Source organism: Pseudopipra pipra, chromosome 2, assembly GCF_036250125.1.
Source record: "Pseudopipra pipra isolate bDixPip1 chromosome 2, bDixPip1.hap1, whole genome shotgun sequence".
NCBI classification, from domain to species: Eukaryota; Metazoa; Chordata; class Aves; order Passeriformes; family Pipridae; genus Pseudopipra; species Pseudopipra pipra.
In genome coordinates this window covers 59,724,810-59,741,792 of record NC_087550.1, presented here as the reverse complement: position 1 = coordinate 59,741,792, position 16,983 = coordinate 59,724,810, and the positions used below count along the sequence as shown (strand labels likewise).

Below are 16,983 nucleotides of genomic sequence, written 5' to 3'. Positions count from 1 at the left end.
AGCCTAATGTCTTATTTCTAAGGTAGGATCTATTGACACAGGCACTAGCTTCAGAGCTTCAGAGCAGAGCCTCATGAGGACAACAAGTTTTGAGGAAGTTAGTGTGGGTTAGGGTAACAAAGGGTGATGCAAATCCCAAACAACTTTTCCCATTTTGTCACAAGAAGTTGCTCACGATGTAACTAGAGGATGGGCTTTGCTGTCCACCAGCTGCCACTGTTTCTCCATGACTCACAGATCATCTGGTGACCTCACCTGCAATGCATCACTGTCCACTTTGATAATATGGCAAAGACTGAAATTTCCACCTATATTGAGAAGCAGCTTTCCTAAAATTACTATGTAGCTTGGGACTCAAGTTGTCTATGACTGAGACATGCTATTGCCACCACTACCTAGGCTCTAGCTCCTGCTCAGGTTCATGTAGAAAGGCGAGTATAAACACCAAATTAATTCAGGCACTTCTCTCCCCAGCAAATACCTTTTCAGCTTTGCAAACACATTCTAATCTCCCTCATTTTTTCTTCAACTTTTATTTATCCAAATCTATTAAAATTTGTGACTAGTTTCCAATGAAACAGGATGCTAGTATTGTTAATTATGGAGCCAATTATGCTCCAAATGCAATTATAAGGAGACTGTATATTTTTATTTCATTCCTAATTTGCTCACTTGATGGGGACTCAAGTTCCTTTGTATCTTCCTCTTTTTCCTCTTCCTTGGATTCATCCAATTCTTTGCTGTATTCTACTGGAGATTGATTCACTTGTTCTTCGCTGTGAGCATTCTGCTCATCCACAACTGCTTATTAAAAGAAAAAACAGAAAGTTTCAAGATTTTTAAAGAAAAAATGCATACACGGAAAACCAGCTTTTCTTTTTTGTAGCTTTAAGTTAAAAAATATTAACAAAAGAGTTCTATTGCTAATTCAGTGAAAGAGTCTATCAGTTCTCTGCAGTTGATAAAGACTTGCTGTCAAAATTTTTGAGGGAGGATAATAGTTAAAAAAAATGCACACTTTCATATGTGCACACACATGCATACATAAGTACTCACACCTGCAGACAGTCATCGACATTCAAACAAGCTGCATTTCTTTTCCTTGCAGCTTGTAGAAAGCACATAATTTTATCTACGTAAGAATGTAGAAATCAAATTTTATAATAAAAACTTATTCTAGTTAGGAAAAAAACCCCAAACAAACATCACGATCCTATCATATTCTACAAATACGGATCAAAACATTGCTGACGTGCACCTTTTTCTGCTTGTTCAATGATCTGCCTCACAGCCTTCTTCAAGCTGTTTGCTCGAAGCATTAACTGTTCCCTCGATTTGAAGAGTTTCTGGGTGGAAGACTTTGAGACACACTCCACTAACTGCTCTTTACTTTCAGAAAAGGATTCTTCACTTGAAAACTCCTCTGCTTCTTCTTCCACAATGGGGGGAGCAATGCCTGGGAGAATGGGAGCAGCCTGGGCTTCTGTGTGAAGAGCCTGGAGCAATAGGTCTAGCTTCTCATTTAATTCTGAGCACTAAAACAAAGTGGAAAAGAATACACACACACCCCAAAAAGAAAAAATCAACAGTGAACATGTGAACATTTTCAAGAGTTAAGGTACCAGGTCATATTTGAAACTGTAGTTGTCTTTAGTCTATCTAATTCCTTATGTACAATCCAAACTGAGGTTCAACATTTTGGAATATCAGATTGTGAGTAGGTCTTCATGGGTTTTTTTTGCAGACCTACTCTGTGACATTTAATCAGATTAGAGCAATTATAACACAAAAACCGTACACTCAGATTAAAATAACACATCATGCTAAACTCAGCCTGTCACATAAGTAGAGTACAGATTAGATCTGACTCCTCTCCCAATGGCTTGCAGCACAGAAAGCCACCAGAGGTTTGCCCATACTGTGCATTATGGGTGCTCAGTACCCCATTTTGGAGAGATGATCTGTGGAGACATGACCAGCTGTTAGACTGAGACCCACTGGGTTGTTTTTGAAAGAGAGTTGTGCATTTAAACAAGTTAGTTGCCACAGAGCAAAGAACCAGATGCTGTCAAACACCTCTAGCCAACAGTAAGTAGCTGCTCTCTCTAGGTGCACTGGAAATGATTTTCTGTGCTTAAATTAATGAAAACCAACACTGTCTGTCCTTAGAACAGTAAAAAAGAAAAACTCGTTTTCTAAAATATGTGCCAGATAGAAATGTGAACCACAAATTGCCACTTAGCAACTACATTTTCTGACTGGGACTGTCAGGGATTTTGTTTTCTTCTTTTTTTTTCAGCTTTTGTAAATTTTGTGTCTCATACTAAATCCTGTCATCTTTTCCCCCAATGTTTTTGCAACATGATCTCTACATTTTGCAGCTTAACACACTATTTTTAGCACTGTGGTCTCTCTCTCCTTCATTCTGACAGCATACTCACTCTTCATTATCCCACTGTTTTCCTGCAGCTAACTTAATCCTTATAACTCCTAATGCAAAAAAATCCTTTCATCTCTATGTATGCTACCATGAACTTTTTCCTTTATGAAAGAAGAAAGTCTAAACAGTTTATAGAGATTCAGAGATTAAAGACAGTTTGGAAATAACTGTTCTATGCAGTAAGAAGAGAAGAATTTTAAAGTCACTGGTTGAAATGAAAGCCAGGCTGGGCATCTTGGAGCAATGTGAAAATTAAACACCCATGAGCTATAAACTTTAAAAAGCCAACAACTTTAAACCTCAACATAGTCATAGGCTTACTTTAATGGCCATGGCATCAGCTTCCTCTGCATTTTCCATTGGTTTTTCGTAAGTCTTCCCTATTTTGGCAACAAAGTCCTTTACAGTTTCACATAATATTCTTCAGATAAAAAAAGGAGAGGGGAGAGATCAAATGAAATAAAATAGATATGTTTTGAATGTTAAATTCTTATGACAATGTATTCATATGCACACTGCTATAAATCATTCTTATTGGAAACTGAACTTTGTGATCATACTTGCAAATCAGATGACACTCTTTTTCATAGCTTGCAAAATTGAAGTGATAAGCTTTAAAACAAAAACTCTTCCTCTCTTTTGCTTATGCCTTTGCACACATTGTATCTCAGTCTCTAATCTCAAATAAACATGACTGATTTTATCCATTCCCTTGCCTGTACACCTTCCATACCAGAGGACTTAGCAAACTTGCATTCACTGTGATAATTTCAAACGCAGTCATGCCAACTCCCATTCAAAGATGGAGCTTAGAAACTGTGGAATGGAGTACTTAGATGAAAGCATATGGCCACACACATCCCATTGCACAGCTTGTGCTTTTGAACCATAGCTGACCCTGAAGCATATTTAGTGGCTGCAATGAATTTCCACTGTGTGAATCAGGAAGACTTGGTTCTTATTACCTACATGGAAGACAGACAGCAAACTCACTAATGAGGTGTGGATAATTGCAAATACTGTTCCTTTGGTTGACATTTATTTGACAGAAATTAAACAGATTTAACAAGATACAGACCCTGTTTAGAAACTGGAGTTGTAATAATATCCTGCATCCTTATTTTCTACATGCGCTATGTATACCTTAAAAATGAAATTTTGTTAACTTCGTCTTTTGCTAATTGCAAAATATAAGTTTTTTTTCATTGAGAAGGTATACACAGAATAGTTCTGGTTTCAGATGATGTCTGAGATTTGCCAGTTCTCTCTCATTTAAAATTGTTTCAGTCTGGGGAAAAAAACCCCATTACTGTCTGAGACCACTATTGATTGAACTGATATAGACAGAGCTACATTAAAGCTACCTAAGCTGAAGTTTTGCTTCACACTGGTGAAGCTGTTTGTCCTCTTAAACCTATGGGTATGCATTAAAAAATAGCCAGAAGAAATGCAATGTGGAGTAGATCACATATTTGCATTAGTAATGCTCAGTTTCATATTGAAGCCATACATTGATTTGGAGTGATTTTAAATCACTTTATATTAATATTGTGTGATTTTTTTTTAAGTTAGTATTAAGTAATCCATTACAACTGTACCATACAAAAATTTTGCAGAAAAAAACCCACATCCACTCTAAAAGATATAAATCAAGATACATTAAGCCAAGCCAGTTGGGCTAGCCATAAGAAGATCAGGCTAAGACAGAAGGCTATTATGGTGATGATGTTACACAGGAGTTTATCCCACACATTGTACATGACACTGATTGACTCACTTGGCAGATGATATGACAACTGAGTGCTGATCAGAATTGAGAATTTTTGCAAGATGAGCAGCAACTGAGTCCTCATAAGCAGATATCTGAAAACAGAGAGAAGAGACTTCAATTTCCACACATTTCAGCAGTTTAACACCACGTAGTGAGTTTAAACCTCAAAAAATAGCAGGATTTTAATTTCAGATCTAATACAAGGACAAGTGGCTGGCAGTGCAGATTCCACCTGCATACTGTATTTTATGTGCCAGATCTTTAATATTCAAAGTAACACTGCATCTAAGAACTTAATCCATAGCTCTTTTTCTCCTGTAGAGAAAACAGTAAGTTATTTCTAGGCTAAAAACAGTCCATGAGGCAGAAAAAATTTACCACCTTCTCAGATTTATAACAACCTAAAGTATTACAATCCTACATCTTTTATTTCTAAAATAAGCAAAGTTTTCCTCAAACAAATTGATCAACTAAGAAAAAATCAAATGTTAGCAGTTATAACCTGGAATTTTCTTTTTACTGTCAGATGGGCTCTTACTCCCCAAGTACCACGACTGAAAAAAGCTGCTAAACTGTATAATGTTACCAAAACCAATCCTTGCAGGGAAAACCATTTAGAGATAGTATTTACAAGAACATTAGGAATTACAAATTCTGAAATACTCAGAAAAAGATTTGGAATGGATCAGAAATGCATCCTCACACACCATATCCTATCTCAAAATAGCTATGGATCCAGACCTCAATTTTTAAAGAAAATTCTAACCAAATTCCAAATCTAAAGCTAAAAATAAGAAATAAATGCAGTTCTGAAATATTCTGATGGCTTCTCTTAAAATATCTTAGCATGTTTTTGTCCTTGATTTTGAATAGGTTGATATACCACTTTGTTTTTCTCTCTGAAAATCCAGCCTTTGTTGTAGAACTCTGACAAGCGAATCAGTTTTCATTTAAAGGGAAAAAACAAGAGATAACCACTGATCTGTAAGAATGAACTAATGTTTTTCAAATGTCAGTATAAGAATTCTGGAAATCAAGTGAAATTAGTCTCCTGACACTACTGAGGAAAAGGGGGGGAAAGAATCAGATATGTACTTCCATTTGCTTTTTAAACTGTGATTTAATACAATACATGCTGTAAGGTTAATTATTATTTTTCTGAAATACTATAACTCAGTAACAATGCAAAAAACCTACTGAAACAGAGATTGAACAAAGTACTCAAAAGCAAATGGTACTCAAGTAATGACAGGTAATATAGGCTTCAGAATACATTTTCCAAAAGAGAAGTTTTATAAGAGCAGTTCCTTCCATTTTCAGAAGGGGCTAAAAAAAATTTCAAAGCCAGAAATAACTAGAACAAAATGATGATGAAGATGTGCTTGAAAATTTTAACTGTCTTGAAAAATTAGAGAAGATAAAAGCCTTGATCTGTGTTGCTGACACCAGAGGCAGAGCTACATGCAAAGCAACCCTGTTAAAATCCCAGCCTTTTTGCATCTCTGTATCCAGCAATCCATCAAAGGTTATAACCTCCTTGCCAATTAAAAGAGCCTGAATTATTAAATTATTCAAGAGCCTGCTGATTAATTATTGCCTCTCAAGTACTTCTGAGCTAAAATTGATATGCATTAGTTTTCTTAGGAATATATTATTTTCTCATTTTTAGTCAGACTTTTCATGCCAATTAATTTGATTAAAACATCTCCCTCTCTCTCAAAATTGAAACCTCATCAGATAGTACAAGCTTTTCTTTGATGATGCTTACGATTTCAAGCTCTCTGAAGAACAAAGAGAAAATTGGATCATATCACCTGATCAAACTCAAGCTGCAAAAAACTTCTCTCTTTCTTTAGGAATACAACCCTTGCCTCCAAAATGCTGGGGTTTTTTTCAACGCTTATTCCAAACTCAAGATAGTAGACATTTCGATTTTATATATAATGTATTTAAAATATTTTTATATATATATATAAATAATATATTTATATATTATATGTATAATATTATACAGTAACATACTACCAAATTATACTATAATATACAACATCATATATAATATATACTCTTATATATAATAATTATATAAAATATATAGTACTATTATGTTATATAATTATACAATACTACATTCTCGCATAACAAATTATATAATATATAATTTCTAATACATATTAAAATATACATATATATTCAGGAAGAAATTTTTCTGACTGTTTTGCTGAAGACTCCTTACCTTCATTCCTTCTTGGCAAATAATACAGAACTGGAAATGCTAATTACTTGAGATACACAGCATGAACAGTCATAAATTCAGTTCAGTTAGCAGATCACAAAAATGCTTCAATTACAGCATTGTCAGCCCAGAAGCTCCAAGTTAAGTACATGAAACAACAGAACAAAAGTAAAAGTCCACCTGACACTCCTCTGACTCTTCTGCAGTCATTGGAAGAATAGAAGGTTTTGCTGGTAATTTCAGTTCATATGACATTATACTCCACCTGAAAGAAACACAACAGCTTTAATTAAGTTTCCAGTTCATTATTTTTTCTTCTCTCTGACATATTAACAAAAAGAAAATTCACCGTCACACCACAGAATAACTTGTTAAAAAAAAAAAAGGCAGCTTAATTTTTAATTGTATACTTTATGGGTGAAATAATTGAGATTAACAGTAATAATTTGTTCAGATTATTTGTTAGTGATTTGATTAATAGTCTCATTTGTGAAAAAATCATGGGACATTCAATAAAGGCAATAAAGATATTCTAGAAAAAAATTTACATTATAAAACAATTTGTGCAAACTAACTGCAGAAGTCAAAGGAAAATAGATGTCTTCCTAGAGAAAAAGTTCTAAGATGACATTATTTTTTCATCTCAACTAGGGGAGGCAGGCATGAAAACAAAGAAAGTGGTGAAGAATCTTCATTGACATATATATATATTTTTCCCCTGGTAAAGGACAGCACTCAACAGCATAGATAGTACGAAACCACTAATAGTAACAACATCCTTCAAAGCGTGCTGAAAAGAATAAGTAATCACTGCAGATGTCCTTGGGAGTAAGTCTACTGAAATTAGACCAAAAAATGAAACTGAGCTTTTTTTCAGTACAGAAAAAAGGAAACATCATTTAATCTACAAATCTTCCATAATCTGAGGATCAGTAACAAGCGTTTCTCTACATACTTTGATTTAAAATGATCAAGTAGCCTGCAGAAAACCTTAAAATAAAAAAAGAACTTGTTTCTCTATTTCATAAAAATAAAGTAAAATTCCTTTTGATGACATTCAAGTGTTTGTAACTAGAGCAAGAAAAAAAACGCTCATGAGAGGGGACTGAGTGTACCATTAGCAAATTTGCAGATGACACCAAGGAGGGAGGGGAGAGCATTGATCTGCTGGAAAGCAGGAGGGCTCTGCAGAGGGACCTGGACAAGCTGGAGAGATTGTCTGATTCCAGTGGGATGAGGTTCAACAAGGCCAAGTGCCGGGTCCTCCACTTCGGTCACAACAACCCCCTGCAGTGCTACAGGCTGGGCACAGAGTGGCTGGAGAGCAGCCGTGCAGAAAGGGACCTGGGGGTACTGATTGACAGGAAGCTGAACATGAGCCAGCAGTGTGCCCAGGTGGCCAAGAAGGCCAATGGCATCCTGGCCTGGATCAGGAACAGTGTGGCCAGCAGGACCAAGAAAGTGATTCTTCCCCTGTACTCAGCGCTGGTGAGGCCACACCTGGAGTACTGTGTTCAGTTCTGGGCCCCTCAGTTCAGGAAGGATTTTGAGGTGCTGGAGCAGGTCCAGAGGAGAGCAACGAGGCTGGTGAAGGGATCGGAGCTATGAGGAGAGGCTGAGGGAGCTGGGGTTGTTTAGCCTGGAGAAGAGGAGGCTCAGGGGAGACCTCATCACTCTCTACAACTCCCTGAAAGGAGGTTGTAGCCAGGTGGGCATCGGTCTCTTCTTCCTGGCAACCAGCATCAGGACAAGAGGGCATGGTCTTAAGCTCTGCCAGGGGAGGTTTAGGTTGGATATTAGGATGAAATTCTTTACAGAGAGAGTAATCAGACATTGGAATGGGCTGCCCAGGGAAGTGGTGGATTCACCATCCCTGGAGGTTTTTAAGATGAGACTGGATGTGGCACTTAGTGCCATGGTCTAGTAACGACAGAGGTGTTGGATCAAGGGTTGGACTTGATGATCTTGGAGGTCTTTTCCAACCCAGTTGATTCTATGGTTCTATGAAAGAAACAGAGTAAGAAATACTCCTCTCACAAGCAGTGCTAGACCTTCATTGGAACAACATGAGCATCGGCCTCTCTGACTTTTTTCAAATGGGGATTGCTCCTCTCCTATGAATGCTGCTATGGATGGATATCATGCAAAACAAGGACTGAGAAAGTCTCATTTTTGACTAAGAAAATTAGCTCAGCGTCTTGTCCATAGCTGATGCCTCAGAAAATTATATGAAGAGTGAAAGCACACAAGGTGATTTTTACCCCACATCCAAGGACAGAGAGTTCAGGTGTTTCCTAAATAAACATGCCACCTTTAATGTTGTTTAATAGCATGCATGGAATCCATAAAACTTCTCAAAACACAATCTCTTAATGCTTACAACTTCTTGTAACAGGCAGTTATGCAGCTTCATCAGTTATGCAATAAACTGTCACCTTCTGAATGTCTTTGGACAACATGCTTCCTAGTTCCATTAACCACTTGTTCGTCTGACTCTTCAGTTTAAAAAGCATGCTAAAGAGCTGTCCCCATTGCTATCTCTGCCTCCCTCATGATTAAGATCTGCACTTAAAAACCAAACCCACTGAACACGAAGTCTCTAAGATGGATTTTAGGCCATCAGAAACCCGAACAAATACAATTTGAATCTCGTGGTAAATCACATTTAGGTTTACCTGTCTAACATTTTCGTGCTGGCTCGTTCTAGTTTTTCCAGAATCTGAGGAAGCTGCGTATCATCATCACAGGATCCTCCCCAACCAAGGACACGAGCAAGGTCATTTCCGGTACCAAGGGGTAACACTCCTAACTGACACTGAAACACAAACAGGAAAAAAATCTACTACTGAGAACTAAGAAGAAAAAGTAAAAGTGATTCCAAATGCTTGTTATTTCAATCAACTAATATTAGTTATATAGGATGTCTAAAGCATGTAAGTCAAATTGTACAATTCCAATACAACTTGTACTATTTATACCAGTAAAAACTTTCATTTAACAGTAACTATGGAGTTTGGCCCATCTACAGAGATGACAAAAAACCAAATCAAGGAAAAGGTAAGCACACAAAATTAAATCTAGTCAGTATAGGCAAGGAAACTTAGTATGCACACTTGCCTGCTTGTGCAAGCTGAGCTTATCAATTTCTGACAAGACCCAACCCACGCTTCCATCGCCACCACACACAAGAATCCTGAAGTTGTCAAACTTCTGAAATAACCGCAAACTGTAGAGAAAAGGCAGCCTGTTAGAGCCAGTTACGTCCATTAGCAAAAGAGCAGTTGCATTCATTAGCAACTGCTATGAGAAAATATGGTACATGGCATCTTTATGGTCCTTCTTTTACTGTTCTGGGGTACGTGGATACAACCATCTACTTAATTAACCTATCTGCAGCCCACCCACTGCTGTATATTCCACTTATACTGACATTTCTGATAAATAACATGCCAAGTTTTTCTTTAAAAAATTCTCTTGATATTGTTTTCAGGATTTTATGTCTTATTTTATTAATTTTATTAATATCTAAAAAAAAAATAATCTAAGTGATAAAATTGGAACTGCTCCATGCTTCTCACTTCAGCCAGAAGCATAAGGCACCACTGGGAACTTTTCATGAGAAGAGGTTGAGACACAATGACAGGATGTGCTCCACAATACAGGTGGGCTTTTGTTGACACACGGCTAAATAAATATAAGGACCACTGGAGGCAATTATTAAACATAAGGTGATCATGACAATATAGGACCAATAATACAAGTATTTCATATTAGATCCTTAAAGCCATATTCTGCTTTTGCTTCCTATGGCTCTTCCTCCTGTTCTCTGACTTTTAACACCTCCAGGATACAACACTTGGACAGAAAAGGAGGACAAGAGAGAGAGAACAAGCAGAAAGGTGAGACACAGAGGAAACAGGAATGAGATGTGAAGAAAAAGCCAAGGGTAAAAACAACAGGGATTTAAAGGGAAAAAAAAAAATAATTGGACAGTATAAACTCTTAAAATATTAACAATAAAGATGTTTATTTTTAATGCATGTTATTTTCCAGAATATGTATAATCTCTGAACCATTTCTACAAAGCAACATATTAAGATCATAAATGTTAGAAGCATTCATATTGTTTCTGAAGAAAATAATGTCACTTGCATACAATACACAGATACCTACTAAGAACAAAAGAGGCAGGGGAAAAAACATTAATACCAGAACAATTTCTCCTACCCTGACAAAAGGCAGAAAGCCCCTAGAAATACACTGTCTCATACAATGCAACTCTGCCTTGTACATCAAATAGAAAAAAAGAAGACATCAACACAACTTGACAGAATAACTGCTAAGGACCTGTCTTTTAAAAGCAATCAACCTGACCTACAATTACTGTGCAAAACCAAAATGAGCCTCCTAAGCCATGGTACACCTATATGAAGGAAGAGAACTTGCAAACATATTTCTCAGACTGTGCTCTCTCAAAGATTGCCTCACCAATTAAGATGAATTTTATATGTCATTATAATTACATGTACAAAATATTAGCTAAAGTCACTCAGATTCAGCTCAGATTGTCAGGGCAATAATGAAAAGGATATTACAACTTAAAGAGTTAATATAACATGTCCATAACACAGTACTAATTACAAAAATCCACAGCTGTATTCCATTATTTTTGTATTATTTGCCCACTGTTTCAACTGAATTTTTGTGCATTTGTTTCTTCTATGTTTTTATCATAAAGCATAATTCTGCATCTCTAAGAGTATAAAAATTAGTGCTTCTAGTTGCTGTAACTTATATTAATAGGCCATTTAACCACAACACTACATCTGAGTGGAATTAATTTGGGCAACAGAAAATGGGCATGAATTTAATCTTTGTGAATGTGCAAAGATGCCTGGGATGTGGGCAACACTATGCAAACTTCATGCCTCTCTCTCCAGCAATCAACCCTTAGATTCTGTAGAAATGCCTGATTGTTTTAATTGTGTTCTTGCTCCAAGTTCTATGCGATGGTCATTTGCACATGTTGCCTAAACCAAATTTTGGATGTACTTTTCAGAAGACAAAAGTTTTCATATACTTTTCCATCACCCACTGAAGACTCCCCTGCTGACATTTGTGTTCAGAATTCAAAAATATACAGAGCACATTTAGACAACAATTTTATTCCACAGCTATTCACAACAAAGTCACAGGAATACCTGAATTACACACGTGAAATGGAAGAAAAGCACCCAGGCGACTGCGCATAACAGCCTTGATTCAGGAAGACATCTAAACATTTGTAATAGTTTTGAGTCTAATCAGTTAACAGAAGTCAAAGCTAGTCAAAGCTAACCAAGAGCTTTGGGTTTTGAATTTCTGACCTTTTCTAAAAAGAAAATATTATCCTATAATCCCTTCACCCACCGGAATTTATCCTGAAATTCTGTTATGTCTTAGATTTTAATTAGGAAGACAGTAGATATTGGCGATAGGATTATATCAGCAAGGGGATATAACACTATATAACAAGGGGAACACCAGACTATACTTTGCACTAAATTCCCTTGTGGAAAGGATTGCTCAAGATTTCCAAGGTCATTACCCTAAGTGAGGTCCTCCATTCATTAAATCGAACACCTGAGCTGGATTTAACGACTGTTTGAATCGACGAAGAAACTTTACTCCCTGATTGTCTCCACTCTTTGAGTTAACAAAAACTAAAAGAGGACTGGCACAGGATGGCGGGCATGTGGCTTTCCAGAAACCTGTGAACATAGTTAGAAAGAATGAAATAAATAAGATGTTCTAATATGAACAACACAAAAAGAAATCATGAGAAAAAGGAAGGAGGGGATGAAGGTCAAAAGAAGTACATTTTATCATGCATAATGTAAATGCTAAACCAAGTATTAGCCCTGCAAGGAAAACATAATTGTGCAAAATCTACCAGTTCATTTTTTTTCTTTCTGGTATTTTCAGTGCCTAGATTTAGTAAAATCCTGAAGACAATAGCATTATTATTTTTCAACAGTGGAAGTTTATTAACCTTTTAGAATACTTCTGAAATCTCATCTTCACAGATTATCACATAATTAAATATATATTTCAGTTACAAGTTACAAGCTTGGTTTTCAATCTTATTTTGCTTTAACTTAACTGGGATGAACTGGATCATCCACATCTGTATGACCCTTCTAGGAGTACCCACAGATTTTAAAACTTACTTGTACTCAATTCCTCCCAGGTGAGACTTTGCATAAGAACTTTCTTTTTAGAGTGAAGTTATACTATTAAATATAATAGAATCACTGATCAACAGACCTCCAGCTGTGATTAAATATGTGATTGTAAAAGTCAATGCAGGTCTTAACTAATTACAGCAGGCTTTCTACAAGGTCCTTAGTAAGAAGTACTAAGGGACACTTGTCACTAACATGACCAGTCCATGGAAGTAGTGGTTTCTCAGCAACACTTCAGATATCACTAGTATAGGTTTTGACATTTGTCTCCAGCAATATTAAAATGACTGTTGATTTATTACTAAAAAATACTAAAGCTACAAATAAAATTTGGCACTAAAGGATGCTAATTTCATTCCGCATTATCACAATGTCTAATTTAAAATAAGGTTTGAGTAATTTATTTAAATGCCAAGAAAAATAATTTCACATAAGGAACAATCTTCCTAGCATGAATAATAAATAGCAGAATGATGTCTAAGACACCACATAGCAAGTGAATAGAGTGAATATATCCAGAATAAAGAATCACTTTTACTAACTCCATATGACAAAATTGAACTGTGTTAAAGTTGTTGGTCTACATTTAGTAACAATACAAACTATAAAATTAAAGCAGTTGAGATTTCATGATACTCCTTATTTAAATCCACCCTCTGCCTTGAAGTGCTGTCTCCCACTGCTCATGCATCTCTACCCTGAGCCACCAAAATACATCTCTGAATTTTGAACATTTGCTGGGGTTTTATCTGTGTGTTGCAGGATTCTTATGTTGCTTATATTTAAAAAAAAAATTAGAGAAGCTGTGGAAACATTTCCTCTCTTAAGCCTGATAAAGTAGTTGTTGGATCTGAGATGTTCAGCTAGCTTACCTCTGCATAATGCAAAGTTATCTGAAATTTGAGAACTCATAGAATGAGTGGTGCATGACAGGCAGGCGTCAGCTCACTTCATCTGAGGACTATTGTCATTCACTTGAAAAATTTCTAAGGTTGGAAATAAAATGGGAGAAAATTTCCACTGGGGAAACTTCCAAAAATATTTTTAAAAATACGGTGGCTAAATAATTCTCTAAAACCCTACACAGAAAATTATACTTCTCTTTGAAAATTTGAGGATTACATTCACCTGCTCAGCAGAAGGATTTTAGTCTTGTTTATTTATACGGATCTAAATAGACACTGCAAGTCCAGAGCTACCGCTGAGCACACTGCAGTACTACGTACCATCGGAATCTATACTGTTTAGTGCTGTTGGAGGTATGATCGATACCTTACATTGGCCAAGTGGACATTTACGAGGATAGAGATCTTTACAGGCAGTGTGAACCTACAAAATAAACAAGAAGTTATTTTCCTCCAGTAGAATTTTGAGGCGAAAATATAACTGATACAGTATTTATGTAACAAAAATGGACTCGTATATAACATTTAGTTGTAGAGGGAAGAGGAGTGAGACAATAAAAAACTCACAAATGTTCAACCGCAAAGGCTTGTTACTCATTCAACAAAACATTATTTTGGAGAACTTCATCTTCAGTTATGCTTGTAGCAGATACAAATTGTCCTTTCAAGGGAGTCACTTGCTCCCATCCATGAGGAAGGGAGAACTAAGTTCAGTTCCCAGCAGCCAACATCTGTGTTGGTGGCAGCAGCTACCCTCTGCACATGCAAAACAATAGCTCTGTACCTGCCCGGGCCACCAGGCTGTTCTGGAAGATGTATCTGCATCAAATCTAGCACACCTACCAAGCCAGACAGCCTGTCAAAGGTGGGTCCTATGAACTCCATGTTTCAGAGGTCTCTTCCACAGATACTGGAAGGAGAGGCACATGCAGAGGTTGCTGCACTTCACCTAAATTTCAAATCACCTCTGGAGATGCCAATCATTTCCTACTGCCTACACACAAAGCCTGAAGCTTCAGCAATAAACTGCCAGGAGCTTCAACAATAAATAAACTGCTGACTTGCATAAGAAACCCATGTTTTTAGACAAGTTCATAAAATAAAGAGAAAACTATATATTGGGGAAACAGCAGTAGTATGTTACAGGATTTCAATCAGCAACCTACAGATTGTACTGAAGAAGAGAAAGTCAAGATTTTGCACTAATAAAAATATTACTACATTAATATTAATAAATATTAATATAACATAAAATGCAAGAAAGTAACATATTAGGATTAAGGAAGAGGCATCTGAACATTCAGTTATCAGCTAGCAGAAGGCAGAGAAAACACACTAGATGACAACACCTATTAAAGAAAAGATGCATCTGTGGGCAAATAAAAAATTAACTGAAGCAAGTAGGACAGTCATCAGACATTCTGAATGATAGAGAGACCTGAGTTTGCAGAAGCTGCCTGCTCCTACTTAATCCAAAAGCACAGTTACGAAATGGCAAAATAAAAATAATGGTGAGCAATAAAGCCGACGAAATCCTAGATGCTTGGACGTGATTCACTGCACCTACCATAGCTTTACACCAAAGGCACTTCCAATCTTGCAGGCGTAAAACACTGCCACAAGTCTTGTCGCAGACTGCACATTTGGCACTGACGGGCAGATTACCCTCTAACCACTGGTGAGGCATAGCTATCTGTGGAGAAGTAGTCAACAAAGTTAAATACTCAGAAACAGAAATTAAAGGCTTTTGTCTCTCAAATATAGGTGGATTTAAACCATTTCTCACAGCTGTACCCTTTCATCAAAGAAGCAGCTGGTCAGCCAGGATAAGTGACACTGACGCTTACAAGGCAACAGCAATGAATGTGGACTACTGTGGTGTTTCACATGCTAAGCAGAAAACATGACACCTGAAGAGGGGACACACATCTCAGTCATGGTACTATGGTAGCAACTAATCATGAAACAACAGAACAGTTAAGTCCAGAGACTCAGTAATACAAACAAGTTCCCATTCAGTTAAGGTTGATTACATGACACAAACCAATTAAAAATAACTAAAATTTGGAAAAATATGCAGGACAGCAGAATACCTCTATGGCTTTACTTACTCGCTAACCATGGCTAGTAAGTCACAGCTTTATAAAGCAGTCTCTAAATGCAGTGCAAAGCTTTACTCAGTGCATTCTTTGTCCTATTAATACCACAGGCAACTCAGGACACTCAGGTGTGCAACACAGTACTAACCTTCTAGAAAAACGTTTCACACCAGTGGTTCATACTTGGTTGTGTTTGTAAAAATAGCTAATCTATCACAATAAACCTATTAAAAGCTTTTGTTGTTTTCTCCTGCTAATTTTAAAATTCCTGCTTTCATTGGCAAAAAACCACCCTGCAATCCAGTGAATTCCAAACAGGTCTCCTGGGGAAGAGCTATAGGTAGGAGGACACAAAATAGATTGCCAAAACAGCATGGTAATAGTGCAAAATACCACCTCTGCTTAAGAGCAGTAGGAACTTCTCTGAACAATTCTCCAGCTTCAGAGTTTCTCTGCATGTGGCCTTTAAAGGCTTGTAATACAGCTGCAATCTAGTGCCTGCAGTTGCTAGACTTGTCTTGTGAGATAGGAATATAACTTTTATTCTAAATACCATGTTAATCTTTGAAAAGTGTGCAGGAAAATAGCCACCTATAATTAACTTCAATGGGTCACATGGCAATATTTCTATGCTTAGCCTTTTTTTGTTCCCCTAAAGAAGAAACAGCTTTGGAAAATACTGCAAATCTGGATAGTACTTACGCCATCTTCATCTTCAATGATGTCTTTTCCAATTGAGGCTAATGTGGTCCATTTGCAGTTATTTGTTGCTCGGACAGCACATCTTTTATGTGCTTTAAACTTACACACTAGAAGACACACAGAAACACATATATCATGTTATTTGCTGTATTTCAGTGATACATACCTTTTAAAAAACTAAACACAGATATTCCATAAAACAGCCAAGTACATGTCACCTAGTGTTGCACACATGATACTACCCAACTAAATGAAAATTCAGTTCATAATCACTCCAGCTTTAACCCTCTAAACTGGGTTTAACTGCTTAGCTATAGCCCATGCTAATTGTGTCCTCAAATCCACATCAGTCCCCATTTTTTCAGGTGCAAGGTACAAATATATCTTTAACTATGGTTTTGCCTTTTCTATTCCTCCAGTGACATAACTCAGAGATCTGGTTTAAATTTGCAAGAGGTGATGAGAGAATGTTTTACACAAGTATTTTGAGTCAGGAACTCTGTTTCTTTGCTCAAAGGATGCCTGTGGGGCATCATACTAGGCCTGTTTTATCAGAAGATGAGAAAGTGAGAGGTTAGGTGGTGATATTTTTATTCAGGATACTGG

General features: G+C 36.7%; 1 protein-coding gene across 4 annotated transcripts in view; it reads right to left on the bottom strand.

The window, feature by feature from the left end:
- Positions 1–16,983, bottom strand: part of DGKH (diacylglycerol kinase eta) — a 162,330-nt gene that overhangs the window by 39,402 nt on the left and 105,945 nt on the right. For all 4 annotated transcript variants that reach the window (XM_064645651.1, XM_064645653.1, XM_064645652.1 and 1 more), the window contains 11 exons: positions 16,378–16,484; positions 15,144–15,269; positions 13,898–14,000; positions 12,035–12,197; positions 9,565–9,673; positions 9,123–9,262; positions 6,628–6,712; positions 4,218–4,303; positions 2,762–2,861; positions 1,259–1,535; positions 673–801 (listed from right to left, as the gene is read on the bottom strand). In XM_064645651.1, coding sequence (XP_064501721.1) covers positions 673–801; positions 1,259–1,535; positions 2,762–2,861; positions 4,218–4,303; positions 6,628–6,712; positions 9,123–9,262; positions 9,565–9,673; positions 12,035–12,197; positions 13,898–14,000; positions 15,144–15,269; positions 16,378–16,484 — 1,425 coding nt within the window. The remainder of the gene's footprint in view (positions 1–672; positions 802–1,258; positions 1,536–2,761; positions 2,862–4,217; positions 4,304–6,627; positions 6,713–9,122; positions 9,263–9,564; positions 9,674–12,034; positions 12,198–13,897; positions 14,001–15,143; positions 15,270–16,377; positions 16,485–16,983) is intronic.